The sequence below is a fragment of the Vipera ursinii genome, assembly GCF_947247035.1.
Source record: "Vipera ursinii genome assembly, chromosome: 7".
NCBI lineage: Eukaryota > Metazoa > Chordata > Lepidosauria > Squamata > Viperidae > Vipera > Vipera ursinii.
In genome coordinates this window covers 77,500,856-77,526,066 of record NC_139521.1, presented here as the reverse complement: position 1 = coordinate 77,526,066, position 25,211 = coordinate 77,500,856, and the positions used below count along the sequence as shown (strand labels likewise).

General features: G+C 54.3%; 1 protein-coding gene across 9 annotated transcripts; it reads left to right on the top strand.

Annotated features, from left to right (window-relative positions):
• The first annotated feature begins 6,210 nt into the window (after positions 1–6,210).
• On the top strand, positions 6,211–10,818 carry PCGF1 (polycomb group ring finger 1). 9 transcript variants are annotated; one of them, XR_014493042.1, is made up of 9 exons: positions 6,211–6,361; positions 6,578–6,683; positions 8,554–8,706; positions 9,424–9,495; positions 9,587–9,692; positions 9,946–10,022; positions 10,252–10,338; positions 10,459–10,533; positions 10,626–10,818. XR_014493042.1 is itself a non-coding variant. In XM_083367516.1 (9 exons), the coding sequence occupies exons 1-9, from the start codon at positions 6,266–6,268 to the stop codon at positions 10,671–10,673; spliced, it is 783 nt and encodes a 260-aa protein (XP_083223642.1). In that variant the 5' UTR covers positions 6,211–6,265; the 3' UTR covers positions 10,674–10,818. The 9 variants fall into 9 exon arrangements, 7 of the variants coding, with proteins under 7 accessions (XP_083223642.1, XP_083223643.1, XP_083223640.1 ...); XR_014493043.1 differs by having other exon boundaries at positions 10,453–10,533; XM_083367516.1 differs by having other exon boundaries at positions 9,989–10,022; positions 10,453–10,533.
• The last annotated feature ends 14,393 nt before the right edge of the window (positions 10,819–25,211 follow it).

The window sequence follows — 25,211 nt, the reverse complement described above, 5'->3', positions numbered from 1 at the left end:
AGTTTGTTGATTATGTCCATTTTACTCTATGAGTTCATGGAGACCTAACCCTAACCCTAGGTGGAATTTTCCTCCAATGGGATTTTCCCATGTATTTTACCAAGAAACATAGATAGGGCAGGCGAGAAAAGTCAGTGCCCTCCTAACCGCAGCCAAGCACTCTGAGTTTGTTGATGATGTCCATTTTACTCTATGAGTTCATGGAGACCTAACCCTAACCGTAGGTGGAATTTTCCTCCAGTGGGATTTTCCATGTACTTTACTAGGAAACATATATAGGCCCGGCAAGAAAAGGTAGTGCCCTCCTAACCATAGCCAAGCACTCCTAGTTTGTTGGTGATGTCCATTTTCCTGCCCGGGCTCATGGTGACTTCAGCAAGGCATTTGACAAAGTAGACCACAACCAACTTCTTGGTAAGCTAGAAAAATGTGCGATAGACAGTATCACCACCAGACGGATTTGTAACTGGCTGATGAACTGTACTCAACGAGTTGTCCTTAATGGTAGTATGTCTACATGGAGGGAAGTAAGCAGTGGGGTACCACAAGGCTCCGTCTTAGGCCCAGGCCTCGTCAATATCTTCATAAGTGATTTAGGAATAGAAGGGGAACTCATCAATTTTGCAGCTGACCGAAGACAATCTCAGGATCCAAAAAGATCTTAACAGACTTGAACAATGGGCCCTATCCAATAAAATGAGTTTTCATGTGGAGAAAAGCAAAGTTTTACATTTAGGCAGGAAAAATCAAAGGCACAAGTACATATTAGGTGAAACCTGGCTCAAAAACAGTAACTGTGAGAGGGACCTTGGAGTCCTAGTGGACGATCACTTAAATCTGAGCCAGCAGTGTGCGACGGCAGCCAAAAAAGCTAATAGAATTTTTGGCTGTATAAACTGAGGCATAGAATCAAAATCACGTGAAGTATTATTGTTGTTGTTGTTGTTAGCTGCGAAGTCGTGTCCGACCCATCGCGACCCTATGGACAACATTCCTCCAGGCCTTCCTGTCCTCTACCATCTTCTGGAGTCCATTTAAGCTCACGCCTACTGCTTCAGTGACTCCATCCAGCCACCTCATTCTCTGTCGTCCCCTTCTTCTATTGCCCTCGATCTTCCCCAGCATTAGGCTCTTCTCCAGGGAGTCCTTCCTTCTCATTAGGTGGCCAAAGTATTTGAGTTTTAGCTTCAGGATCTGGCCTTCTAAAGAGCAGTCAGGATTGATCTCCTCTAGGACTGACCGGTTTGATCGCCTTGCAGTCCAAGGGACTCGCAGGAGTCTTCTCCAGCACCAATGTTCAAAGGCCTCAATTCTTTGGCGCTCAGCCTTTCTTATGGTCCAACTTTCACTACCATACATTGCAACTGGAAAGACCATAGCCTTGACTATACGCACTTTTGTTGACAGGGTGATGTCTCTGCTTTTTAGTGTGCTGTCTAGATTTGCCATGGCTTTCCTCCCGAGGAACAAGCGTCTTTTAATTTCTTGGCTACAGTCCCCATCTGCAGTGATCTTGGAGCCCAGGAAAATAAAATCTGTCACTACCTCCATTTCTTCCCCATCTATTTGCCAGGAATTGAGAGGGCCAGATGCCATGATCTTGGTTTTCTTAATGTTAAGCTTCAACCCAAGTTTTGCACTCTCCTTCTTCACCTGCAACAAGAGGCTCTTTAGTTCTTCTTCACTTTCTGCCATTAGAGTGGTATCATCTGCGTATCTTAGGTTGTTGATATTTCTTCCGGCAATCTTAATTCCAACTTTTGATTCATCTAGCCCTGCCTTTCTCATGATGTGCTCTGCATATAAGTTAAATAGGCAGGGCGACAGTATACAGCCTTGCCGGACTCCTTTCCCAATTTTGAACCAATCAGTGGTTCCGTGTCCAGTTCTCACTGTTGCTTCTTGACCCGCATATAGGTTTCTCAAGAGACAAATAAGATGGTCTGGTACTCCCATCTCTTTAAGAACTTGCCACAGTTTGTTATGATCCACACAATCAAAGGCTTTAGCATAGTCAATGAAGCAGAAGTAGATGTTTTTCTGGAACTCCCTAGCTTTCTCCATGATCCAGCGTATGTTGGCAATTTGATCTCTAGTTCCTCTGCCTCTTCGAAATCCTGCCTGCACTTCTGGTAGTTCTCGATCCACATACTGCTGAAGTCTAGCTTGTAGGATTTTAAGCATGACTTTACTAGCATGAGAAATGAGTGCAATGGTGCGATAGTTTGAACATTCTTTGGCACTGCCTTTCTTAGGAATTGGAATGTAAACTGATCTTTTCCAATCCTGTGGCCACTGTTGAGTTTTCCAAATTTGCTGGCAAATTGAGTGTAGCACTTTTACTGCATTGTCTTTTAAGATTTTGAATAGCTCAGCTGGAATACTGTCACCTCCACTAGCTTTGTTGTTGCTCAGCTTTTCTAAGGCCCACTTCACTTCACATTCTAGGATGTCTGGCTCAAGGTCAGTGACCACCTCATTGTGATTATCAGGGACGTTAAGCTCATTCTTGTATAGTTCTTCTGTGTAATTTTGCCACCTCTTCTTAATCTCTTCTGCCTCTGTTAGGTCCCTGCCATTTTGGTCCTTTATCATGCCCATTTTTGCATTAAACGTTCCCTTCATTTCTCCAATTTTCTTGAAAAGATCTCTGGTCCTCCCTATTCTATTGTTTTCTTCTATTTCTTTGCACTGTTCATTTAAGAAGGCATTCTTATCTCTTCTAGCTATTCTCTGGAATTCTGCATTCAATTGGGTGTATCTTTCTTTTTCTCCCTTGCCTTTCGCTTCCCTCCTTTCCTCAGCTATTTGCAAAGCTTCCTCAGACAGCCATTTTGCTTTCTTGCATTTCTTTTTCTTTGGGATGGTTTTGGTTGCTACCTCTTGTACAATGTCACGAACCTCTGTCCATAGTTCTTCAGGCACTCTGTCTATCAGATCTAATTCCTTAAATCTATTTGTCACCTCTACTGTATATTCAACAGGGATATGATTTAATTCATACCTGACTGGCCTAGTGCTTTTCCCTACTTTCTTCAGTTTAAGCCTAAACTTTGCAAGGAGAAGCTCATGGTCTGAGCCACAGTCAGCTCCTGGTCTTGTTTTTACTGACTGTATAGAGCTTCTCCATCTTTGGCTGCAGAGCATATAGTTAATCTGATTTCTGTGTTGACCATCTGGTGATGTCCATGTGTAGAGCCGTCTCTTGGGTTGTTGGAAAAGAGTGTTTGCTATGACCATCGTATTCTCTTGACAGAATTCTATCAGCCTGTGCCCTGCTTCATTTTGCACTCCAAGGCCAAACTTGCCTGTTATTCCAGTTATCTTTTGGCTTCCTACTTTAGCATTCCAATCCCCCATGATGATAAGAACATCATTTTTTGGTGTTAGTTCTATAAGGTGCTGTAGTGCTTCATAGAACTGGTCAATTTCATCCTCTTCAGCACTGGTGGTTGGGGCATAGACTTGGACTACTGTGATATTGAATGGTTTGCCTTGGATTCGAACTGAGATCATTCTGTCATTTTGAGGATTGTATCCCAGTATTGCTTTTCCTACTCTTTTATTGACTATGAAGGCTACTCCATTTCTTCTGAAGGATTCTTGCCCACAGTAGTATACCTGATGGTCATCTGAATTAAATTCACCCATTCCTGTCCATTTTAGTTCGCTGATACCTAAGATGTCAATGTTCAGTCTTGTCATCTCTTGTTTGACCACGTCCAGTTTTCCTTGATTCATGGATCTTACATTCCAGGTTCCTATGGAGAAAAAATCTTTGCAGCATCGGACTTTCCTTTCACCACCAGACACATCCACAGCTGAGCGTCCTTTCGGCTTTGGCCCAGTCGCTTCATTCTTTCTGGCGCTACTAGTACTAGCCCTCTGCTCTTCCCCAGTAGCATATTGGACGCCTTCCGACCTGAGGGGCTCATCTTCCAGCGTCATATCGTTTTGCCTTTTGGTACTGTCCATAGGGTTTTCATGGCAAAGATACTGGAGTGGGTTGCCATTTCCTTCTCCAGTGGATCACGTTTTGTCAGAACTCTCTGCTATGACCTGTCCGTCTTGGGTGGCCCTGCACGGCATAGCTCATAGCTTCATTGAATTACGCAAGCCCCTTCGCCACGACAAGGCAGTAATCCATGAAGGGGGAAGTATTATTACCGTTTTATAAAGACTTAGTAAGGCCACACCTGGAATACTGCATCCGGTTTTGGTCACCACATTACAAAAAAGATGTTGAGACTTTGGAGAAAGTGCAGAGTAAGATGCAAGTAGGATGATCCAAGGCCTGGAGACTGAAACATATGAAGACAGGCTGCAGGAATTGGGAACGTCCAGTCTAGAGAAAAGAAGGTCCAGTGTGGACATGATAGCAGCCTTCCAGTGTTTGAAGGGCTGTCACATAGAGGAGAGGAGGGGGTCAACCTGTTCTCCAAAGCCCCCGAAGGCAGGACAAGAAACAAGGGATGGAAACTGATCAAGGAGAGAAGCAACCTGGAAATAGGGAGAAACTTCCGAACAGTGAGGACAATTTACCAGTGGAACAGGTTGTAGAAGTTGTAGGGGCTTCATCACAGGAGGTTTTTAAGGAAAAGACTGAGCAGAGGGTTGCACTAGAGTCCCTTCAAGGTCCCTTCTGGCTCTATTCTAATTCAGTTTCATTAAATTTATTATTACGGTATTTATTTATTTATGGGACTTATCTCTATCTCCCGAAGGACTCAGGGCGGCTCACAACAATAAAACAGCTATAAAAACAGTAATACAAATATTAAAAAAGAATTAAATTACAAAGCCCCATACATAATTACTAAAACCAATAAAATTAAAACAATATTAAAAAACCCCATCCTCAGTCAAGGCACCAACTAGGAACTGAATCCAGAAGAAGGCCGCTTGGGGGCGTTAGAGGTCCACACCCAATTCACCTCCTGATGTTAGTGGTCCAGCAGAGACTGAACTGAGATGCTTACTGGAAAGACCCCAGCTGCCCACAGGAAGCATCAGGCACCATCTGAATCAGCCCCACGGAGGACACAGGTGGCTCTTAATTGTAACTGGCTCAGGGCAGGTTCGGACCGTAGCAACCAGGTAATAAAAAGTCCACGCTTTTCCAAATCACTTAACAGAGTAAGCGTTGGAAGTGAGGATGGAGGTCCTCTAGTCCAACCCCTTGCTCACGTGGGAGACCCTAGAGCATTCCGCACAAGCGGCTGCCCAATCTCATCTTAACACAAGGTCTAAAGTAGGACGTCTCTCTGTGAGCCTGTGACTGCCACGGAGGCCACGAGGTCCTGAGCCTTGCCAGAGGCAGCTCCCAAGGCTGGAGAGACTGTCACCGACAACCAAAGGAGAGGTCCCTCAATCAGCAGCTGAGAGGCCATTCCTCGGTCCCTCTGGCTCCTTATCAACGAGATTCAGGACTTCAAAGGGATTCTTGATGTTCTTGAAAATTATGGAAAAAAGTCGAGATCGTGTCACAGAGACCGGTTGGCTTTCTTTTTCTTTTTTAGCTTAACTTTGAACTTGGAAAGGAGCAACTCGTGATTTGTTCCACGGTCACCACCCCCCACCCCCCGATGACGTATTTGCCTTTTTTAAACGGAGCTCTTCCACCTGCTGATATCCACGGTTATACGCACCATTTTGGCTGTTTAAAAACTGTTAGCAATGAAGGACTAATTGGCCGAAGCTAGTAGATGGTTCCCCGCTTCATTTCTGTCTCCTAAGCCCGTCCAGTCCGTTTCCCTTTGGCTGGGCAGCCGCGCGAGGCATTTCGTCCGGCAAGGCGAGCAGGCTCTCCGCCCTGCGATACTCTCCTCGGCCACCCGAGGGCGCCACGCGCACGCGTTCAGCCCAGGAGCGCCTTTGCCTCCCGCCTCCTCCGGCGTCTCCTCGCCCGGGCCCCCGCGAGGGCCCCGGCCGCCGCTCCAGCGCCACAGGACGGCTGGGCGGGGGCGCTCGGGAGGCGTCGCTAGCCAGGAGGGCAACGGGCCCGTCTGGGTGGGCGCCGAGGAAGAGGGGGAGCTCACGTGACCCACCCCCACCCCCGCCACGAGTGACGCCCCTGGGAAAAAGGGAAGCCGCCCACGCGCCCGCGGGACCCCCTCCCCGCGCTTCCGCCCCCCACGGCCGGGCGGACCGCGGCTGGCGCGCCCACGTGGTCCGGGCTGGGCCGCGCGGCACGGCGGGAGCTGTAGTCTCTCGGGCGGCCACAGGCCCCGCCCCCTCCACCCGGAAGCGGGCTGGCGGCTCCAAGATGGCTTCTCCTCCCGCGGGGGGCCCGATGGCGATCGCGATGCGGCTCCGCAACCAGCTCCAGGCCGTCTACAAGATGGACCCGCTGCGGAACGAGGTGAGGCGGCCGGGCGGGCGGGCGGGCGGGGGCTCCGCTCTCCCCGTGGCCGCCGCGGGCGGCAACCTCTTCCGCGCCGCCGGCGGTGCCGCGGGCGCGGGGAAGCCGATCCCCGGGGGCTCCGGTGCCGAAGACGGGGCGGCCGGGACCGGGCGGGGGTGGGGCCCGGCCGCGCTCGGGGGAGCGGCTCTGACCCGGCTCGCCGCCCGCCCGCAGGAGGAGGTGAAGGTGAAGATGAAGGAGCTGAACGAGCACATCGTCTGCTTCCTCTGCGCCGGCTACTTCATCGACGCCACCACCATCACCGAGTGCCTGCACACCTGTGAGTGGGGCGGGGAGGGGGCCGGATGCCTCTGCCTCCCCGGGGAAAGCGGGCGCCCGAGAACCGCCGGGGCCCCGTCTCTCTCTCTGTCTCTCTCTCTCCCCGCGGGCATCCCACGCTGCCCTCCCCGGGTCTTCGCGGTGCGTTCCTCTCCGCCCTTTGGGGCAGGCGCCGGAGCATCTTCGAGGGGCCCCTGCCAGGCAACCCCCCTCTCCCCCCCCAGCAGAGGAGAATTTGCCCCTCTCGGAGTCAGGAAGTTCCCCCAGAAGCTGCCTGGACCTGGTAGTCTTTGCCCGCTGGCTTAGTCAGGGATGGTCAGATATTTGATGGCTGCTGTCCCCGTGACTCCCCCCTCCGGCACCTGTCAGCTGAAGATACCGGGAGGAAAGAGTCGCCAACTCCCCTTTGCCATCTTGGTCGCCCTCCCCGATCTCGCTGCTTGAGTTCGGCTGCTCTGCACTGCCCAACAAGGCAGGGTGGAGGTGGGCAGCCCCTCCTGCGCTGTGGCAGCTGCACCGCCCTGCCCCCGCTGCTGCACTGGATGGGGCCACCCAAATCCCTTGCCTTGTAGTATTATGAGCCAGCTCCTATCAGCCAGGAGCAGATTAGGAGAGACCTGGCTCAAAAAGAGCAACTGTGCGAGGGACCTCAGAGTCCTAGTGGACGGTCACTTGACTATGAACTGGCCGTGTGTGGCAGCAGCCAAAAAAGCTAATACAATCCTGGGTTGTATAAACAGAGGCACAGAATCAAAATCACGCGAGGTATTATTACCGCTTTGTAAAGCCTTAGTAAGACTGCATCTAGTTTTTAGTCACCACGTTACAGAAAAGATGTTGAGACTTTGGGAAAAGTTTAGAGAGAATTAAAGGCCTGGAGATAAAAACATGAAGAATGGTTGCAGGAATTGGGCTTGTCTAGTCTAAAAAAGGGGTGGGTTAGGACGCTGAGCTTGTCGATCAGAAGGTTGGCAGTTTGGCGGGTCAAATCCCGAGTGCCGCGTAAGAGAGTGAGTGCCTGTTACTCGTCCCAGCTTCTGCCAGTTCGAAAGCACGTAAAAATGCAAGTAGAAAAATAGGGACACACTCCGGTGGGAAGGTAACAGCGTTCCGTGCGCCTCTGGCGTCTAGTCATGCCGGCCACATGACCACGGAGACGTCCTCGGACAAACGCTGGCTCTTCGGCTTTGAAACGGAGATGAGCACCGGCCCCTAGAGTTGGAAACGACTAGCACGCGTGTGCGGGGGAACCTTTACCTTTACCTTAGTCTAAAAAACGAAGAAAGAAAAAAAGAAACGGGATGACATGATAGCAGTATTGCAGTATTTGAGGGGCTGCCTCAAAACTTCCTGATAGGCCCTGCCCAATAGTTCTATTAAAACTGAAGTAGAACAGCTGCTCCTGAGTGTGGTCATTTGGCCAACCAGGTGTCTGTGTAACATGCCCTCATTTAGTCTGTATTTGGCTATTTCTCGAAGGAGGATCTGGTGAGAGACCTTGCTGAGGTCCAGATGCTCCAGGTGTTTGGCATTCCCCTCATCTGCTAATCCAGAGACTCTGCCAAAGAGGAGGATAAGGCGAGTCAGCCATCCAAATGCCCTGGGGTTTATTCGTTCAAACTATTCACACGTTCTCTGGCATCTGCTGCACAACCCTACTCTTTGGAAGAGGGGAAAAACAGCATTGCCCTCTCCACTTGCTAGAGGTCGAAGGCTACATTTGGGTATTGTTCCTGTGCCCCCCCCTCCCCACAGTGCCAGCTGCATGAGCCCTACGGGTCAGGGAAGGCAGAAGCAGGGCAGGGACCAAGCTTGTCTGGTCCGCCGGGCCCTTGGTGGCGGCCAGCCATGGCACCTCTTCCCTCCCACAGTTTGCAAGAGCTGCATCGTGAAGTTCCTGCAGACCAGCAAGTACTGCCCGCTCTGCAGCACCAAGATCCACGAGACTCAGCCGCTGCTCAACCTCAAGCTGGACCGCGTCATGCAGGACGTTGTCTATAAGCTGGTGCCTGGCCTGCAGGAGAGTAAGCATGGGGAGGGGGCTTGCGGGACTCTCAGCCCACCCGCTCTCGGGGGCTTCTTGGGCACCTGGTGATGGCCAGTGGAGGGAGATTCCTGGAAGGGCCTCGCTGGCCTATGGGAAGCAGGGAAGGCCCTTCCCCCCCCCCCCCGTGACAGGAACGCTGTTCCCAGTCACATGCAAGTGGCAGGGGGGCTGCTGCCTGCTGCCTGTGTCCTCCTGTGCAGGGGGTCCCGAAAGCCCCCCTTGCCTTGGACCCTCCCATTTCACTGGCTGTACCCCTGCCCACCCCTCATCCCAGGGAACGCAGCTCTTCTCCTCGGAGAGAGCAGCCATTCTTCCTGTGCTGCTGTAAGGTCCTTGGTTTCTTGGGGGCTGGGGGGGGCACAGAGAGGTTGCCTCCTGGCAACATGTTTCTGCTGCTAGGCGTTTTTAGGGTTAGATCCAAAAGTTATTAAAGGCTTAACATCTTAGAATAACTTTGTGCTTTTTTCTGAAGATTACTGTAGAATCTTATTTAACATTGTTTATTGTCTGGTTAAATCCTTTCACGAACCGATCATGGCAGCTCAGCCACAGCAGCTCAGCCTCCTGTGTTAAGGGAGCTCGCATGTGCCAAGCACAGACAGACAGACAGACGGACGTTCCCGGCTGGGCCAGCAAATTGCCCTTCATTCCTTGCCTCTCTTCTTTCTCCCCCCCCCCCCCCCAAATGTCACAGGCGAGGAGAGGAGGATCCGGGAGTTCTATCAGTCCCGAGGGCTGGAGCGGGGGAGCCAGGCTAGCCACGAAGGTAAGACTGGCCCTCCTCCTGCACACAGCCTGCCGTGGAGGGGATCTTGGTGGCCCAGAGCCCGTGGGTGATGTCCTGTCTTCCATCCCAGACCCTGCCTCGGACCGCGTGGGCCTGCCCTACACCACCTTCGACCATTCGCGCGCTCACTATTACCGCTTCGATGAGCACGTCACCTTGTGCCTGGAGAAGCAGAGGTAAGGAAGGGAAGGCCAAATTCAGCCCTGGGGAGGGACCAGGGCCTTTGCCAGGGAAAGAGTGGAGGACAGAGCAGGCGGGCCTGGCTGGTTCAGAGGGGGTGGGAAGGGGGCGGGCGTCCTGCGCGCCATGGGATTTCCGTCCTTGCTTCCTTGCCGATTCAGGGTCCGCAGATTCCCTGGGGGCTGCTGGCAGGGGCTTCCCTCCTTCTCTGGGCGCCTGAGCTGCTCCCACACTTCCCTCCCTTTTGAGGCGGGCCGGATTCAGCCTCTCCTGTCTTCTCCTCTTGCAGCAGCTCTGGGAAAGAGAAGAGCAAGCACGTCCTGCAGGTGAGGAGACCCTGGGGCTGGTTCTGGGCCCCTCTTCCCACCGTGGCCCCACTTCCCGTGTGGGCAAATCCCTGTATGGGAAAGGGTGGTGCTGGCAGCCCCCTCCCACCTTTCTGGAGCAAAGAGTATTGAAATTGGGGGAGGCGCTGCAGGGCTGAGGGTCTCCTCATCCTGCTGGCTTCATCTTCATCGTCTTCTCTCTGTCTTCCTCTCCCCCTCCCCCCCGCAGCAAAAATACGTCCGCTGCTCCGTGCGGGCCCAGATCCGCCACCTCCGCCGGGTTTTGTGTTGCCGACTGGAACTGGCCTTGCAATATGTGAGTGAGGGTCCCACCCGGTGCAGGAGGGTTTGCAGACCGTGTGCCAAAGCCCCGGGGAGTGGGCTTTCTGGCCCCTGCTAATGAGGGTGCCGGGGACTTCTTCCCACCCAGGTACAGATCCTGTTTGACAACGAGGTGCTTCCGGATCACCTGACTCTGAAGCAACTTTGGCTCACCCGCTGGTTTGGCAAGGTGGGGGCACATTCCCGGGCGGGCTGCCCTCTTCCCTGCCCCCAGGCAGAGCACTCACACGGCTCTCTTGTCTTGGCTCTCTTGTCTTCCAGCCGGCCCCTCTGCATCTGAACTACAGTGTGAAGGAGAAGAGGAGGTAGGGGGCGATGGACCGTGATATCCCCTTCCCAGAGCTGGTGGCCCCCCGCCCCCCCAGCCCTTTAATTTAAGGATCTCTGCTCTTCCACAGGCATTTATTTTTGTAATAAAAAGACTGATGGTGGTCTTTTGGGCTCCAGCATTTGGCTCCTGGAATGAGCAAGAATCTCTTTGCAGATTCGGGGGGGGGGGGGGGGGCGCTGCTTAAGTAAAGCTGCAGTTCTCCAGGCTGGCCAGCTGGGGGCAGGGCCACCCCTAGCCTGCCCTGGCCTGGAGGGTGAATTGCCCTCTGTGTGGTGCTTTAATGTGCCTCAGCTAAGGGCTGTTTACGAAGCGGAGAAGGAGGAGGAATGAACTCCCTGCAGCTTGCCTGCCTCCCTCTCAGGGAAGTCCTGAGACTGGTCTGGGTGGACTGCCTTCCCCCAGACAGCCGTTTGGGCAGCCGGGACCCCCAGCACTTCTGCATTCCCAAGCTGGGCTGCTGTCAGGCCGTTTGCAGCCACTTGGCCATGTTCCGGTTTCTTGATGAGGCCAGCTGTTGCGATTTCTCAGGGGGGGAGGGCCCTTGGGCTGGGCTGCTGCTCCTCCCCCCTTGGAAGCCCCCACCCTTGCTAAGGAGCTGGTGAAATGATGGGGATCTGGGGGTCTGTGTGGGGGGCGCGTCTCACAAACTGGAGAATCTGCCTGTTTTGTTTTTTTAATTCCATTTATATCCCGCCCTTCTCCGAAGACTCAGGGCGGCTTACAAGCTTAGCAGTAGCCTTCATTCTCTGTATATGCCTGCTTATTAGGGCTTTCATACACCCCCCAAGCGGGACCCTCTTAGTTTTATTGCGCCAGAGTCCAGAAAGAATTTTATACATGCTCAGGGATAGTCTGCTTTTTCTTGGATTGGAAAGCTGAACTCTAGACATTTCTTTCTGGAGGGGGGAGCTCTTTCCCCCTTTCTGGAATGCGCACTATATGGAGGGGAAACCGGGGTGATCCTTTGTCACACACAAAGAGCACCGGTCATGCTCCGGGCTGCTAATAGCCGGAGGCTCCAGGAGGGTAATCTGAGCCTCTTTCTTCCCCTCAGCAGAGCAGCCTGTGGCGGGAGGGGGCAGGGCCGTGGGGCACTGCGTGCTTCCCAGCGCAAAGCCTCCGGGGCTGGTCGGGCCGGGGCAGCTGCCACATCACGCCCGAGCACACATCAGCAGGTGCGCGCTGGGTGCTGCTGCTCCTCCCCGAGGGCCGCTGCTGCTGCTGCTGCAGAACCCCACCTTTCGCGGGGGGGGGGGGTTGGCAGCGGCCCTCTAAGCCAAACCAGAGACCCTCCTGGGGCTTGAACTTTCACCGGCGGGGTCCTCCGCTCACTTGCAGGCATTCCCGGCGCAAGGGAAGCAGATCGGGCTGGCTTAGCCCGGGTTAGCGAACCCCCGTCGCAGCCCCAGACGGTAATTGACGCGCCGGCACTATCGCGACCCTTCCTCCGCGATCCTCTGCCGCCCGCCAAGAACAATCCCCGGCTTACAGAGCGCTTTCCGGACTCTTCCGAACCGAGAAACCGGAGGCCCTGCTCTTAGCCCGGCTTCTGGGTCAGACCCCACAGCTCCGCCAGCCCCGCCCTTCTCCACCCTTCACGCCAACGCGGAGGGACTTCTAGCTCGGTGCCAGCCCGCGGTCTGCTCCGGTTCTCGGCCCTTTGCCTGCTGGAAAGCCGCCGGAATTGCGGGCACAGTTGCCGGCGTAGCTGGGAGGGAGGAGGTGAAGCCCAGAGGGAGGAACTGGAGGGCCTCAGCGCAGCGCGGACGCTCCGAACCCCGCGTCGCCGACATCCCCGCGCAGGATGTCGGGGCGGAAGATCGGCAGCTGGCGGCTCCACCGTGCGGCTGCCGTCTGTAGCTCCGCCCTTTCCTCGAGGAGCAGCTGCTGACTGCGGAGCGGCGCCTTTGGAACTGGCATTCCTCAAGTCACGCGCGCACGCGCGATCTGCACGGTTAACTCCGCTGAAGAGTTAACTTCATCCTGAAGAGTCAGAAACGGGCCAGCGGTCTGGGAAACTGTTGGACTCTTCGGCGGCGGCGGCGCCCCTGAAGCGAAGCTAGGAGGGCAAATCCCTGCACCGTGGAGTTGTCCCAGTGGGGAGGGAAGCAGGGAAAATGGCTCGTCAGCAACTCGGGGGCGCGGGGGGGGGAAGGAAGAAAGACAATTGGTCCTTTTGATGCTAGGAAAAGGAACCCAAAGCCCCCTCCCCTCCCCTCCCTCTTTTCCCTGCCCACGAGAGTCGGCCCTTTCAGTAGTTCCAGGTGGCTCTTGGCGCAGACCAGGTCCGAAGCCCCAGACCGTCCTCAAACCGTGTGGGGCAGATGACCCTTTGGCACAACTGGTGCCAGCAGAATCTGAGAAGCGCCCCCCTTCGGTCTTTGGCACCAACAAGCAGGGCAGAAGCGTGGGTCCCTGCGTGGCCTTCGCAGGACCTCCAGGGTATTGAACTGCCTTCTTCCCATGCCCGCTGAACCTACCCATCACCTGGCAGAAAGGGCCACCTGATACTCACCTGCCCAGAGCCCGGGTCCGGATGTCAGCTGAGGGTACGAGGGGTGGGGGAGAGGAGATCTCCAGCCAGGCTGCCTCGGGCAACGCGGCCTGGCTGAAGAGGAGCTCTTGGAGGCCTCTGAGGCCAGGTAGGTGCAGACGCTCCTCCTCAGGGACGGGGGAGAACAGGTGAGCCCTGGACCACTCCCGTAGAAACGCAGCTGAGCCCTGCCCAGCCCCGTCTGGCGCTTCCCCTCCCCTCGCTGGCAGAGGCTGTCAGGGGGAAGGAGCTGTCAGAGCAGAAGCGGGATGGAGGCTCCCCATAACGAGCTCACTGGAGACTAAGCTAATGAGAAAATCCAAAGGTAATTTTGTCAGAATGTTGCCAGATTGGCAGCAGGCAATGACTGTGCGGGAGCAGCCTGCGCCAGCCCAGCCATCCTAGGTGCGGGGTGCGGGGCGGACACGGCTCAGCCCAGGACAGGTCATTTCGGGGGGACAACCAAGCACAAAGGACCTCGAGAACCTGAGGCTGGGAGAAGCCCCGCACAATGTTTGCTGTTACGCGCCGACCACCAGCTCTCGGGCCAAGGAGGCCCCCGCAGCCCCGCGCACGAGCAGAACGACGCTCTGTGCAAAGCGGAGGCTCCTGCAAGCAGCCCCAACGGTGGAGGCCATTTTCAGAGACCTACGTGCTGCCATCCGCATCCCTTGGGGAGCGGGGATGGGCTGTGGGAACAATCCTGACTCATTCCGCCTGTCTAGTCTTGGAGCTTCCCCACTTCCCTAGCCCTCCCCAGGGAGCCGGGCGCTGCGAGGACGGGAAGAGCCCAGTGCTGCGCTTCCTGCACGCTTCCGGGAGGATGCCGCTCACAGATGCCGGCACCGTCTTTTCGGGCTCCCGGTGCATCGTTTTTCCGTGATCTGCAGGCCCGGGGGCAGGATCAGGAAGCCGCTCGGGCCAGTCCCATGTGTGTCCGAGGACTTGGCAACTGGACCTGCTAAGCCAGCCCTGCTGCGCGTTCCTGGCCAGGAGCCTGTAGGAGAAGCAGAGGGCTTCAAAGGAGCCAGACGCCTCTCGTGGATGCGTCCCCAGGAAGCACAACTGTCTGGACACTTGCACTGCAGGAAGAGGAGGCCGGGCTGCTGCTGGTCCGGGAGACGGGCCACATGGCTGCCAGCCAGCCAGACTGCTCTAGGACGTGGGGTGCTGTCCGGCAGGCCAGAGCACACGGGGGAGGGACTCACGTGGGGGGAGTAGTGTCAGCTCCCCCCTGCTTTTTTCCGTGCTGGCAAGGCAGAGACCTTTCCTGCTATTGTGAGTTTATCTTGGTCAGCAGAGTTTACTTCAGGAATTCAGCCCTGCCTTCCTCGCTGGAGAGGCACAACTCGTGCTCACCAAGGCGCGGGGGGGGGGGGGGGAGCGGGAAGGTCATTCAGACCTACTGCAAAAATGGCAGGTATATTAGATGTATCCAATAACTTGTTCACTCATTGTTTTTTTTTAAATTGCGCATGACATTTTTATAATGTAAAGACGTTTGCACTTCACAACTCCCAATGTCTCTGGGCAGCTTAGATTGTTCTTTCAACCTGACACGTGTCAGAAAAGCTACTTTGACACATGGTGGAAAAAGCTGGGCAAAGGGACCTTCCTGGAGGGCCGAGGGTGGGTGGGTGGAGGGCAACCTTGTGCACTTCTGCCCTTGCCCAGTGGTCAATGGCCTGCATTCATGCTGGAGAAAGCTGCTCATTGCCCTTGGCCAATGTCCATGGTTGAGGAAACCAATCTCTTAGTATGAATCCAGTGGGTTGTGCGAATGAAGACAGACACCCCACTCCAGGAACAGGCTGGCCAAGTGCTTCATCTGAAAGTTGTCTGTCGCATGGTCTGGTTAAACAGATTATTGTACATCAGTTTATCTGGGCGGATAGAAGGACGGGTGGAATCTGCAAAGGGCACCAGAAGAGGCAGCTGATTGGATCTCCTCCCTGGATTGTGTGACCAGAGCGAAGCTTTACTGAACACCCCGCCAAGCCTTCGCATTTCCCCGGCAAAGAGGTCGAAAGGAAGTCACAATCCAGGCTTGCCCTGCACCCCCTTTTCTGCTCAGCCAACGTTTCAGAGAAGTTGCGTGGGGAATGCCACTCTTCTGAGGCCTGCGCCAGGACCTGATTCTTGCCTGCTGACTTGCAAGATCTTCGGGTTGGCCACCAGGGAAGAGCAGAGGCCACCTGCCATCTCCAGCATTGCCCAGGACCAGTTTTCTGGTCCCCACAAGGAGCCCCTGGCCTCTGATCGCAAAAGCCAGCCTGAGCCTTAGAGGATGTGAAGTTGTCAGATTTCTCTGGTCCCCTTCATGGAGGGGCTCGGCTGGTTGGGGGTTTTCTTCCGGGGATGCACTGCAGCTGGTCTACCACCGGTTCGCTTTTCAAAAGAAGCCTTGAAGGGCATTGTAGAGCTCTTTCTGTATCTTGCCTCTGGACAACATGAAGGCATCTTGGCTGTTTATACCAATGGAAAGGTGGGGCACACATTCAGCAAGAGAGAAAATGAGACTGCGGGCAGCCTCTTTTGGCTCTCAGGATCAAGAGCGGGAAGGAGGGTCTTTGCCTCCTCCTCCTCCTCCTCCCCTTCACCACTGGATCCCCTCTGCCGGGGTGTCTGGCCTGCTGTCCCAAAGCTTTTCTCATAGACAATTTTCTTGAACCCAGCAGAGATTTGATGGCACTTTCTGCCATCTCTGCGAACTCTACCTGTGGTCAAATGGTTGAAGGGGGTGACCAGGCGTCTCCTCGGTCCCACTTCAGGTAATGGCTGCCCCCCCCCCCCGCCGCTTCTGTCCCACTCTGGGCATGGGGCAGCTCCCAGATGCTGCTTGAAGGCCCAAAGTCTCACCAGGCAGGATCCACCCTTGCCTGTCCCTCTTGGCTCCCGAGGTCTTCTCTGCTGGGGGCTTGCCTCGCCCCTCCTTGGAAGAGAGGCTTGCAGCTCCGCAAGGGCCAACGCTAATGCTAGTGTAGTTTGCCCACCCCACTCCCTTCGGGCGCCATTCTCCCTCTCCAGCCAGAAAGCTGGGGCTCACTGGGGGAGGGGTGCAGCATTCTCCCCCCACCCCCGAGATTCCCTCCATCTCACCGTTTCTGAGCCCCCAGTTCAGGCATTAACATCTCTCTGCACCATCCGACCTCAGGTCGCCTCTCCGCAAGGGCAGCGCTGGCCTTGTTTGCTGGCCCAGAACAACGGAAGGGCCCATTCACGGCCTCGCTTCGCGGGTGTGGTGGAGCAGCTCCCCTCCAACCCCCAACACCCCCCCCCCGCGCGCCTCTTCCAAGCATCGGCCTTGAAAGGCGTCCTTCGTCAACCCGGCGCGGGGAGCGCGTCGGGGCACAGGGGCGGGCCATTCCATCGCCGCTCGCCAGGCGCCCCTCCGACTTGACAAGCGCGACCAAGGGGCTCCTTCGGTGCAGCGGGAGCAGAGTCCTGCGTCTCGGGCCGCCGCTTCCCGCCAGAAGCTGATCCGCCGGCCGGCAGAGTCGGCGCTTCCTTGGCCTATCTGGGGGCCCAGAGGAAGGGGCCGCGGGTGGCTCTGGTCGGGGAAGCCCACCTTTCCTTGGCATCCTGGCGGACTCCGCTCCCGCCCTCACCTGTGCGCTGGCGGTGACAGCCGGGGAGCCCGTCCTCGGAGGGCGCTTCATCTGGAGGCGTCGCTGGTGGTAGCGCTTCTGCCCTCGAGTACGGGCAAGAGGATGCGAGAACCGAGGTCGTTTTACTCGCAGGACGAGGTTTCGAGGCGGAGGAGACTGTCGGCCTGTTGGAGGGGCTTTCGCGTAGGAGTCCCCGAGGCCGCAGTAGACCAGATGAGGGCTGGGGGAAACTCAGCCCACCCTCAGAGGACATTTTCTCTCCCAGAAATCGGGTCACTGGAACCCCGAGGCTTCGGCAGCGGCGGCTGTCCTTCCCTGCAATGCCCTGAAAGACTTGGGGAGACGAGGCTGGGCAGGGGCAGCCCCTGGAACCGTCTCCCTCGCCTCGAGGGGATGCCTGGTCCTCTGGGAGCTTGCCGGATCTTGCACCCCCCCCCCATACTCACTTTGGCCACGGCAAGTGAGAGAGGGAGGGTCCACGCCTGCCCTGGCTCTCCCCTCCTTGATTGGCAGGGGAACATGAATAATTCAGCCCTGCGGCCTCCTGCCTTGGGAAGCGTTGGCTGCAATTAGCTCCCAGGCGGGGAAGGAACGTTTCAATAACGGGGAAATTGCTTTAGGGAGCGCCTGAGCGGCCCCGAGGATGCAACCCAGGAAGAGGCCCCCCCACCTCCCTCACAGGCTGGCCTGTCTGCTCTGCTCGGGCTCCCACAGCCTCCTCCTAGCCGGGGGAGGGGGGCAGGCAGGGGCCTCTCTCACCCTCCTCTTCCCTGCGAGGAGAGAATTTGAGGGGGGGGAGGAAGGGGGCAAGGTGGCCTTCGGAACCCAGCATTTTCTCACCGATGTCCAGAATCCCACCTGCCCACCTGCCATTTCCCAAGCCAGGGCCTCCAGCACTTGGGGCTGGTTGGGATCCTCCAGATGAAGCGGCCCCGGCCCCCAGAGGACCTTCTTGGTGGGTTCTCTTGCAGGGAAGCTGGGTCCAATCTGAAGCCAAAGAGCAGGCTGGCTTTGGAGCCAGCGGCAAAGGAAGAGACAGAGCAGCTCTGGCCACGTGCAGAGTGCTTTCTCTCCCTGGAACAGGTGCCTGTTGCACGTGGCAAAGGGGCTTTGGTGAGCTGTGCCCTCCACCCAGCTGTCCTTTCTGTCCATCTGACCCAGGAGGAGATGGGAAGACAAGAGTGAAATGAAGAGAATGAACTTGATTGACAGCTCCTGGGTCTACTGCCACCTCCCCGCCCCCAGACTGCCAAGCAGTCAGTGGGCCAGAGTAGTTAGCTGAACTTTTATTTTTAATTAACCTCTTGGTGTTGCAACTCCACAACCTCGTCAGGGTTAATGGTGTTACTGACCCGCTGCGCAGACTGATCAATACCCTGCATTCAGAGCTACGTGTTTCTCCTGCCCGACCTCTGGAAAAGCTGCTTATTTACCACCTGCCCTGTGGTGTGGGCCTCCTCAAAGAGAGGCAAGGCCAGGCAGGGTGAATTTGGGTCCAATTTATGGCAGGCGAGAAGACCCGTTCTCACACACACGGGAAGGTGAAGGATGTCCTTGAGGGAGGGGGCAGTGCTCTCTGCCACAACCCCCCCCCCTGAAAGTCACTGCCTCTCCCAGGCCCTGCTCCTTCCAGGGGCCCCGGGGTGGCTCCTGTTCCTGCATTCAGACCCAGAGAGGTGGCGTCCCTTCCTTTCATGGTGATAGTGGAAAGCAACTGGGCTCCTCCCCACCTGTCTTGACACACCTGGCAAGGTCCAGATGCGGGGAAAGGCTCCCCATTCCAGGGAGAGCCCAGCAACACCCCCCCCTTGGTGATAGAGAGATGGGACCGCAGCTTTTGAAAGGAGAAGGTCAGGGTCAGGTTATCTCAGAAAGGACATTGGATATAAACATGGAAATAATGTAGACCAGCTGCATAAAATATGTCATGGCAGAAAATGTAATGTGCAGGAGGCAAAAGACACCAATTTTGGTTCTGCTGGAGAAGTTTGCAAAAGAGCTGCTGGGCGCTCCTCTCAATTTCAAGACCTTGCTGGCAGCGCCCAGGTGTGCCAATGGGGCAGCAGGCAGGAGGTCTGGGGCCCGAGGGAGGCTCGTTATCAAGCTGTGCTGAATCCCAGCCAGGGGGCTCTGCTGAGAACCGGCCTGCATGTGTGAGGCCCCCTCCTTCCCCATTGCTCTGAAAACTTTACCTGTATTTGATGGGTATTGTGACTGTAGCATTTAAAGCACACAATTGTGCCTTCAAATTACAAAGGGAAGCTCCAAAACTGTCAGATTTGTGGACTTAATAACAGCCAGATCAACTTTCCTTCTTCTGACCAAGGAAAACCCCTCCAGGCCATTTTGTGCAAGTGGGTGAGGACGGGACTCTTCTGGCCTGTGTCCTCAGCAATACCCTGCAGGCAGAAAGGCGGCACGAATGCAGGCATCAAACCAACTCCTCTCCCCAGGCATGGCTCGGCTCAACATCCTCAGACCTTTCTACCAGGGCTCCCCTCCTCTGGGCAAGGTTACCCGTCCTTTACAATCTTTGGGAAACCCCTTGAGACACAATTTCATGTAGCCTCTCTGAGGCCTGAAGGAGCCGCTTGCAAATGGCAGAAGGCTCTTTCCTGGTCTTGGAGCTGTGTGGCCGAGAAGGCCTTGGCACGGCGTGGCCCTTACAGCTCCCTCATCCCTTGGCTGGACCGGAGCCACACAGAGCTCACAGCAGTCAATAAAAGCATCTGCCGGGAGGCCCCAGCCCCTGTCCTTGGGTCAGCGAGGCTGGGCTGAGCCCAGAAGCTTTGATGCTTTGCCCCAACTTTCCATTCCTGCCCTGCAAAGCACGGATGGATGGATGGCTGCTGCCCCTCCTTCCAGCTGACGTGCTGACACGGGCCCATGCATGCACGTGCACGCGCACCCACGAATGCAGGCACACTGGCACACACAAACTCGCTGGCCCAGGGGACCTGAAAGATGAAAAGAGATGTTGACTTTTGCCACCTGACACTTAACCCCAGGCAGGCCTTCCGGCCTTGGCTCCTCAAGAAAGGTCACGATTAAATAACAGTAAATCTGCAGTGAGCAAGAGGGGACCGCCTTTATTGTTATTAACTCCTGCTGCCCCTGGGAAAAGAGGCAGAGATAAATGAGTCTGGCTGGACCTGGAGCAGTGGCCACTGATGGGGGGGTGGGGGCGGGGGGAGGGGCATTCTCATTGGCTTGCACTGCTGCAGCAGCAGCAGGCTCCCTCCAGGCTCCACAGGAGGAGGGGGAGGATTTGCAGGGCAGCCAGTGGCAACCCGGAGCAGCCCTCCAAAGGCACCAGAAGTGGGCCCTGATTTTGGAGCTCCTCTAGTGTGGCCAGTCTAGAACCTGGGAGGGCAGACCTGCCTATTGGCAGCCTGCTTGGGGAGCTTCCCCCCCCTCCCAAGCTGGAAAGGGTGGAAGAGCAGAGACAAGGAGAATGGCGGTTTCTGCATTTATTTCAAAGTAAATGATTTTTACCTTGCCTTTACTGCTGATCAGCTTGGGTGGATGTAGATACCTAACACTCCCGCCGTTTCCTTTTCCCCACCACAATAATTCTCTCAGGTGGACCTGGTCCAAAGTCCCCCCCATCTCCTAAGGAGAACCCAGACCTTCCCCACCATGGCTCTGTGCCAGGCTGAGCTGGGTGGCTGCTTCGTGTTGGCAGCAGCTCAGGAGGACAAGCAAGTAACAGGGATCCTCCAGATGGGAAAGCTTTGCCTCAATGCCTCTCTGCCCCTGGTGACCCATCCTTAACCTTTGCAGGATGGGCAACCCCATCTTCGGGTCAGGAACAGCTGGGAATTCTGCTTCCGGATGCAACAGCCCAGCCACAGCAGCCTCAGGGCACCCTAGGAAGCTCAGGGAGCTTCCCTCCCCATTATTTTAACTCTCAAATTGTTAAAATGAGGAGGTGGGAGGAGGGTAAAGACAGAAGGAGGGGGAGGAGGAAGCAGGTAAGAGGAGGCAACCTGCACTTGAGAAGCTAGGCAAAGTAGCAACATTGTGACATTGCACAATGGCAGAATCTGCTTTCTAGAGCAACATCCGCATCAGCTAAGGTTTTCCTGGGGCTGAGTAGGTGCCCAAAGGACTGGCACATCCTGGACTCCAGGGAGTCTTCAGGGGGAGGCAGAGAGCGGTCGGTGCTGCCATTGCCTTTCACCAAAGCCAGAAGGGGAGTCGGAGGAGAAATGACCGCAGCACTCGGAGTCCCCTGGGGCAAGCAGAAGGCCAGTCCCACTCACTGGTGCAGCCGTGACTGACCATGCCCGAAGGCCCTGGAGGAAATCTGCTGTGGGTCCAAACTGCAACTGATTGGTACAACAGTGGACCTCGCGAGGTGTGTTCAGGAGCTCCTGATCTGGGACGTGACTTCCTTGCCTGGCTCCCCTTCCGGTGGAAATGCTCACTCCCACCATCCCTGCTTAGGAGTAAGGAGAGAGGCGAGGGACGCCTACAGGAGCCTCCTCCAAGAGGCTCAACATATAAGGAGACAGGGAGTAAGGAGAAAGGAGAAGGAGAAAAGAGACAAAGTAGGAGATAGTATAAGAAACATACCCAAGACCCACAAAGGACTCAAAGGACTATATACCAAAGTTCAAAGTTTAGGGAATAAACAGGGTGAACTTGAAATATTAGCATATGAAGGCAAATATGATGTAGTTGCCATTACTGAAACTTGCTGAGATGAAACTCACGACTGGAATGTATTTATGGAAGGATACAAACTATTCAAAAGAAACAGACCTAACAAGAGGGAGGTGGAGTTGCATTATCTGTAAGGGATCACTACATCACTACAGAAATCCAGAAAACTAAGGATGAAAACCTCCTAGGATCCACATGGGTCAATGTAAAAGGAAAAAATAATGACATTGCTATAGGCGTATAATACAGGCCACCCAAACAAGCAGAAGAAATAGATGAACATTTTGCTAAATAACTAACAAATGTATATAGGAAATACTGTATACCACAGTAGTAATGGGAGACTATCCTGATATCAACTGGGAGACAAACTCTGCTGCAAGTGGGAGATCAAACAGATTCCTAACCAGCCTAGCTGACAATTTTGTCATCCAACAGGTAGAGGAGAAACTAGAGGAAAAGTTATACCGGACCTAATTCTTACTAATAGAGAAGAAGTGATAGTGACCACGTCGTAATAGAATTCAATATAATGCAAAGACAAGCAATAGAATATAATACAGCCAGTGTCTTAAACGTTAAAAGAGCTGATTTTAACATACTTAGAGAGAGCCTAAGAAAAATTCCATGGATGAAAATCCTAAAGGGGAAAACAAATCAAGAAGTGTGGGAAACTCTTAAAAATATGATCATAAAAGCCCAGTTCATTACAATACCACTGAAAAAAGAAAAACAAGAAATCCAGGAAGAAACCAGCATAGTTGCACAAAGATCTCTCTGATAAACTGGAAGACAAATAGGATAAGTACAAAAAAATGGAAAGAGGGAACATACCTAAGGCAGAATATCGGCAGCTAGCCCAAATCTGCAAAGATGAAGTCAGGAAAACTAAGTCTCAGAATTAAGAAAGATTTAAAACATAAGTCAAAGATATTTTAAAAAGTTTCTTTCAACATATCGATAACAAGAAGAAAGTCAAGAAAACAGTTGGTCCACTTAAGAGAGAAGATGGCAAGGAACTAACAGGCAGTAGAGAAGACGAAGAGCTGCTTAACTCATCCTTTGCACTGGTCCTCACCCAAAAAGAAACTCTAGCCCAACCTACCAAAAAGATAACTGTAAAAGACAGACTAGAAATAAAAATTAAAATAACCAAGAAAATGGTAAGAGAACGCCTCTCTCACCTTGATGAATATAAATCAACTGGATCTGATGGATTACATCCCAGAGTTCTGAAGGAGCTGGCAGATGTTATCTCAAACCATTGTGCCATATCTTTAAAAATTCCTGGAGCACCGGGGAACTTCCAGAGGATTGGAAAAGAGCTGATGTGGTTCCCAAAGTGACTAAATTAGTAGGCCAGCAAAACATAGTACACTTTCCAACCACATGAAATTTAATTTATTTATTTATTTATTTATTTTATTGGATTTGTATACCGCCCTATTCCCGTAGGAATAGGAGAAATGTGGAGAAAGGCAAGGTTTTACACCTAGGCAGGAAAAACCAAAGGTACAAGTAAAGATTAGGTGAAATCCAGCTCAAAAACAGTAAACTGCGAGAGGGACCTTGGGGTCCTGGTGGACTATCACTTAAACATGAGCCAGCCCTGTGTGGCAGCAGCATCATGGTTTCTTGACGTCCTGCTGTTTGCAACATGTGGAAGGACTCGGTGAAGCTGTGCGTGGCTGCCAGGATGTCATTCTCTTCTATGGAATCTCTGGGACCGAGGCGTAAGGAAGACCCCTTGGAAGGCTGGGTGGAGCCACTGGCAGGGCAGTGGGGGGGGGGGCTGTGAGCCTCCTTGCGTGCTCAGGATGGATGTGGGGATTCCAGGCAGACTCAGAAAAGTACAGAGGTGACAGAAGCAGAAAAAGACAAGCTTTGCCATCATGTCGCTCTGTGGAAGAGGCTGGGCCTCATCAGGGCAGCCTCTAGCGCAGGGGTCCCCAAACTGTGGGCCGCAGCCCACTACCAGTCCATGGCCTGTTCTTAACTGGGCCGCATGAGTGGCTGGCTGATGCATGCAGTAAAACAGTAACTGGGAGAGGGACCTTGGAGTCCTAGTGGACGATCACTTAAATATGAGCCAGCCGTGTGCGGCAACAGCCAAAAGAAGCTAATACAATCCTTGGCTGTAGAAACAAGAGGCATAGAATCAAAATCAGGTCATGTATTAGTACCACTTTGTAAAGCCTTAGTAAGGCCACACCTGGAATACTGCATCCAGTTTTGGTCACATTACAAAAAAGATATTGAGACTTTGGAAAAAGTGCAGAGAAGAGCAACTAAGATGATTAAAGGCCTAGAGCCTAAAGCATATGAAGAACGGCTGCAGGATTTGGGACTGGGCAGTCTAGAGAAAAGAAGGATTAGGGGGGACATGATAGCAGTATTCCAGTATCTGGGAGGTTGCCACAAAGAAGAGGAGGGGGTCAACTTATTTATCAAAGCATTTGTAGGCAGGACAAGAAACAACGGATGGAAACTAATCAAGGAGAGAAGCAACCTGAAACTAAGGAGAAACTTCCTGACGGTTAGAACAACTAACCAGTGGAACAACCTGCCTCCAGAAGTTGTACGTGTTTCAACATTGGAGGTTTTTAAGCAGAGACTGGTAAGCCACTTGTCTGAAATGGCATAGGGGAGGGGTGTAAAATTGGTGGCCTGCAGGCCAGATGCCTCACATGCAGGCCACACCCACCCCGGCTCCACAAAGGCAAAAAATGTCACAAAACGTCCCTTCCAGTTTTGTTCTGATTGATTGAAAATTCCAAGCTTTGTGAACACACACACCTGCCCAAAGCCTCAAGACCCCTTGCTGTGTGCTGCAATTGGCTGCTTCTCTCCAGGAAAGTCCAGCCCCACTTAGTCCAGGAGGCAGAGAGCCCATCCTAGCCCATTACCACACCTCCTCTTGTGTGTGTGTGTGTGGAGTCCAGTGGGGAGGGCAGTTCCTTGCCTTGGCACGTACCACTGCCGTGCCAGCCCTTGCCTGGGAAGAGGTCAGAGCACTCTCTTATTCATCTTCCTGAGGGGCTTAGGCCTGTTCTTGGCAAGGCCAAGGGGGTCTTCCACTGCTCTCCCTTATAGACACAGACAGGCTGGGCGTGCTGCTGAGTCAGGGAGATGGCAAGGCCAGGAATGGGGTCTGGTGGCCGGAGCAGAAAAAGCCCTCCCCACCCCCACATTCTTGGCATCCCCAATGGCACAAGTCCATAGCTGGCAGGCATTACTCTAAAGCAATATCCCAATTGAGAAGTTAATTGAGCTTGCAAGGAGGGCTATCCAGTGGTGAAACAGCGGCTCCGGCATCCCTGAGCACAACATCCCTCTGGTTGCTTTGGGGCACTCAGCTGCCCTTGCGGCACCTTCGCCAGCTCAGTTTTCCATCCTTACTTGGGGGACCACGGGCTGGGCTCCCTTTGCCCCCACAGCCTGGGACCCGGCACACGTGAGGTCCTGTCTGGATCAACAATGGCTGAAGAGGGCCAAACCCTGAGCCTGTGGACTGTATCTGCCACAGGACACCCCGACCCAGTCCTGGTCTGGAAAACCCACCTTCTTGGATCTGGGGAACGACTCCCACGGAGGCCTTGCTGTGCTTGCTTGCACCGTCTTCCCCAGGCCTTCATCCCTCTGCCCTGGGAGGGGCCTGGGGCTCTCTCTTCTTTCTCCTTCAGGTCCGCGCAGTGCATGCTTGCCCC

What these genes read in the sequence shown, in the direction of transcription:
- PCGF1 (XM_083367512.1), top strand. Translation starts at nt 6,266, where the DNA reads ATGGCTTCTCCTCCCGCGGGGGGCCCGATGGCGATCGCGATGCGGCTC. An exon ending in GGTGCCTGGCCTGCAGGAGA is followed by an intron (nt 8,707 to 9,423) that starts GTAAGCATGGGG and finishes CAAATGTCACAG; the next exon opens with GCGAGGAGAGGAGGATCCGG. An exon ending in TTGTGCCTGGAGAAGCAGAG is followed by an intron (nt 9,693 to 9,857) that starts GTAAGGAAGGGA and finishes TTGCCGATTCAG; the next exon opens with GGTCCGCAGATTCCCTGGGG.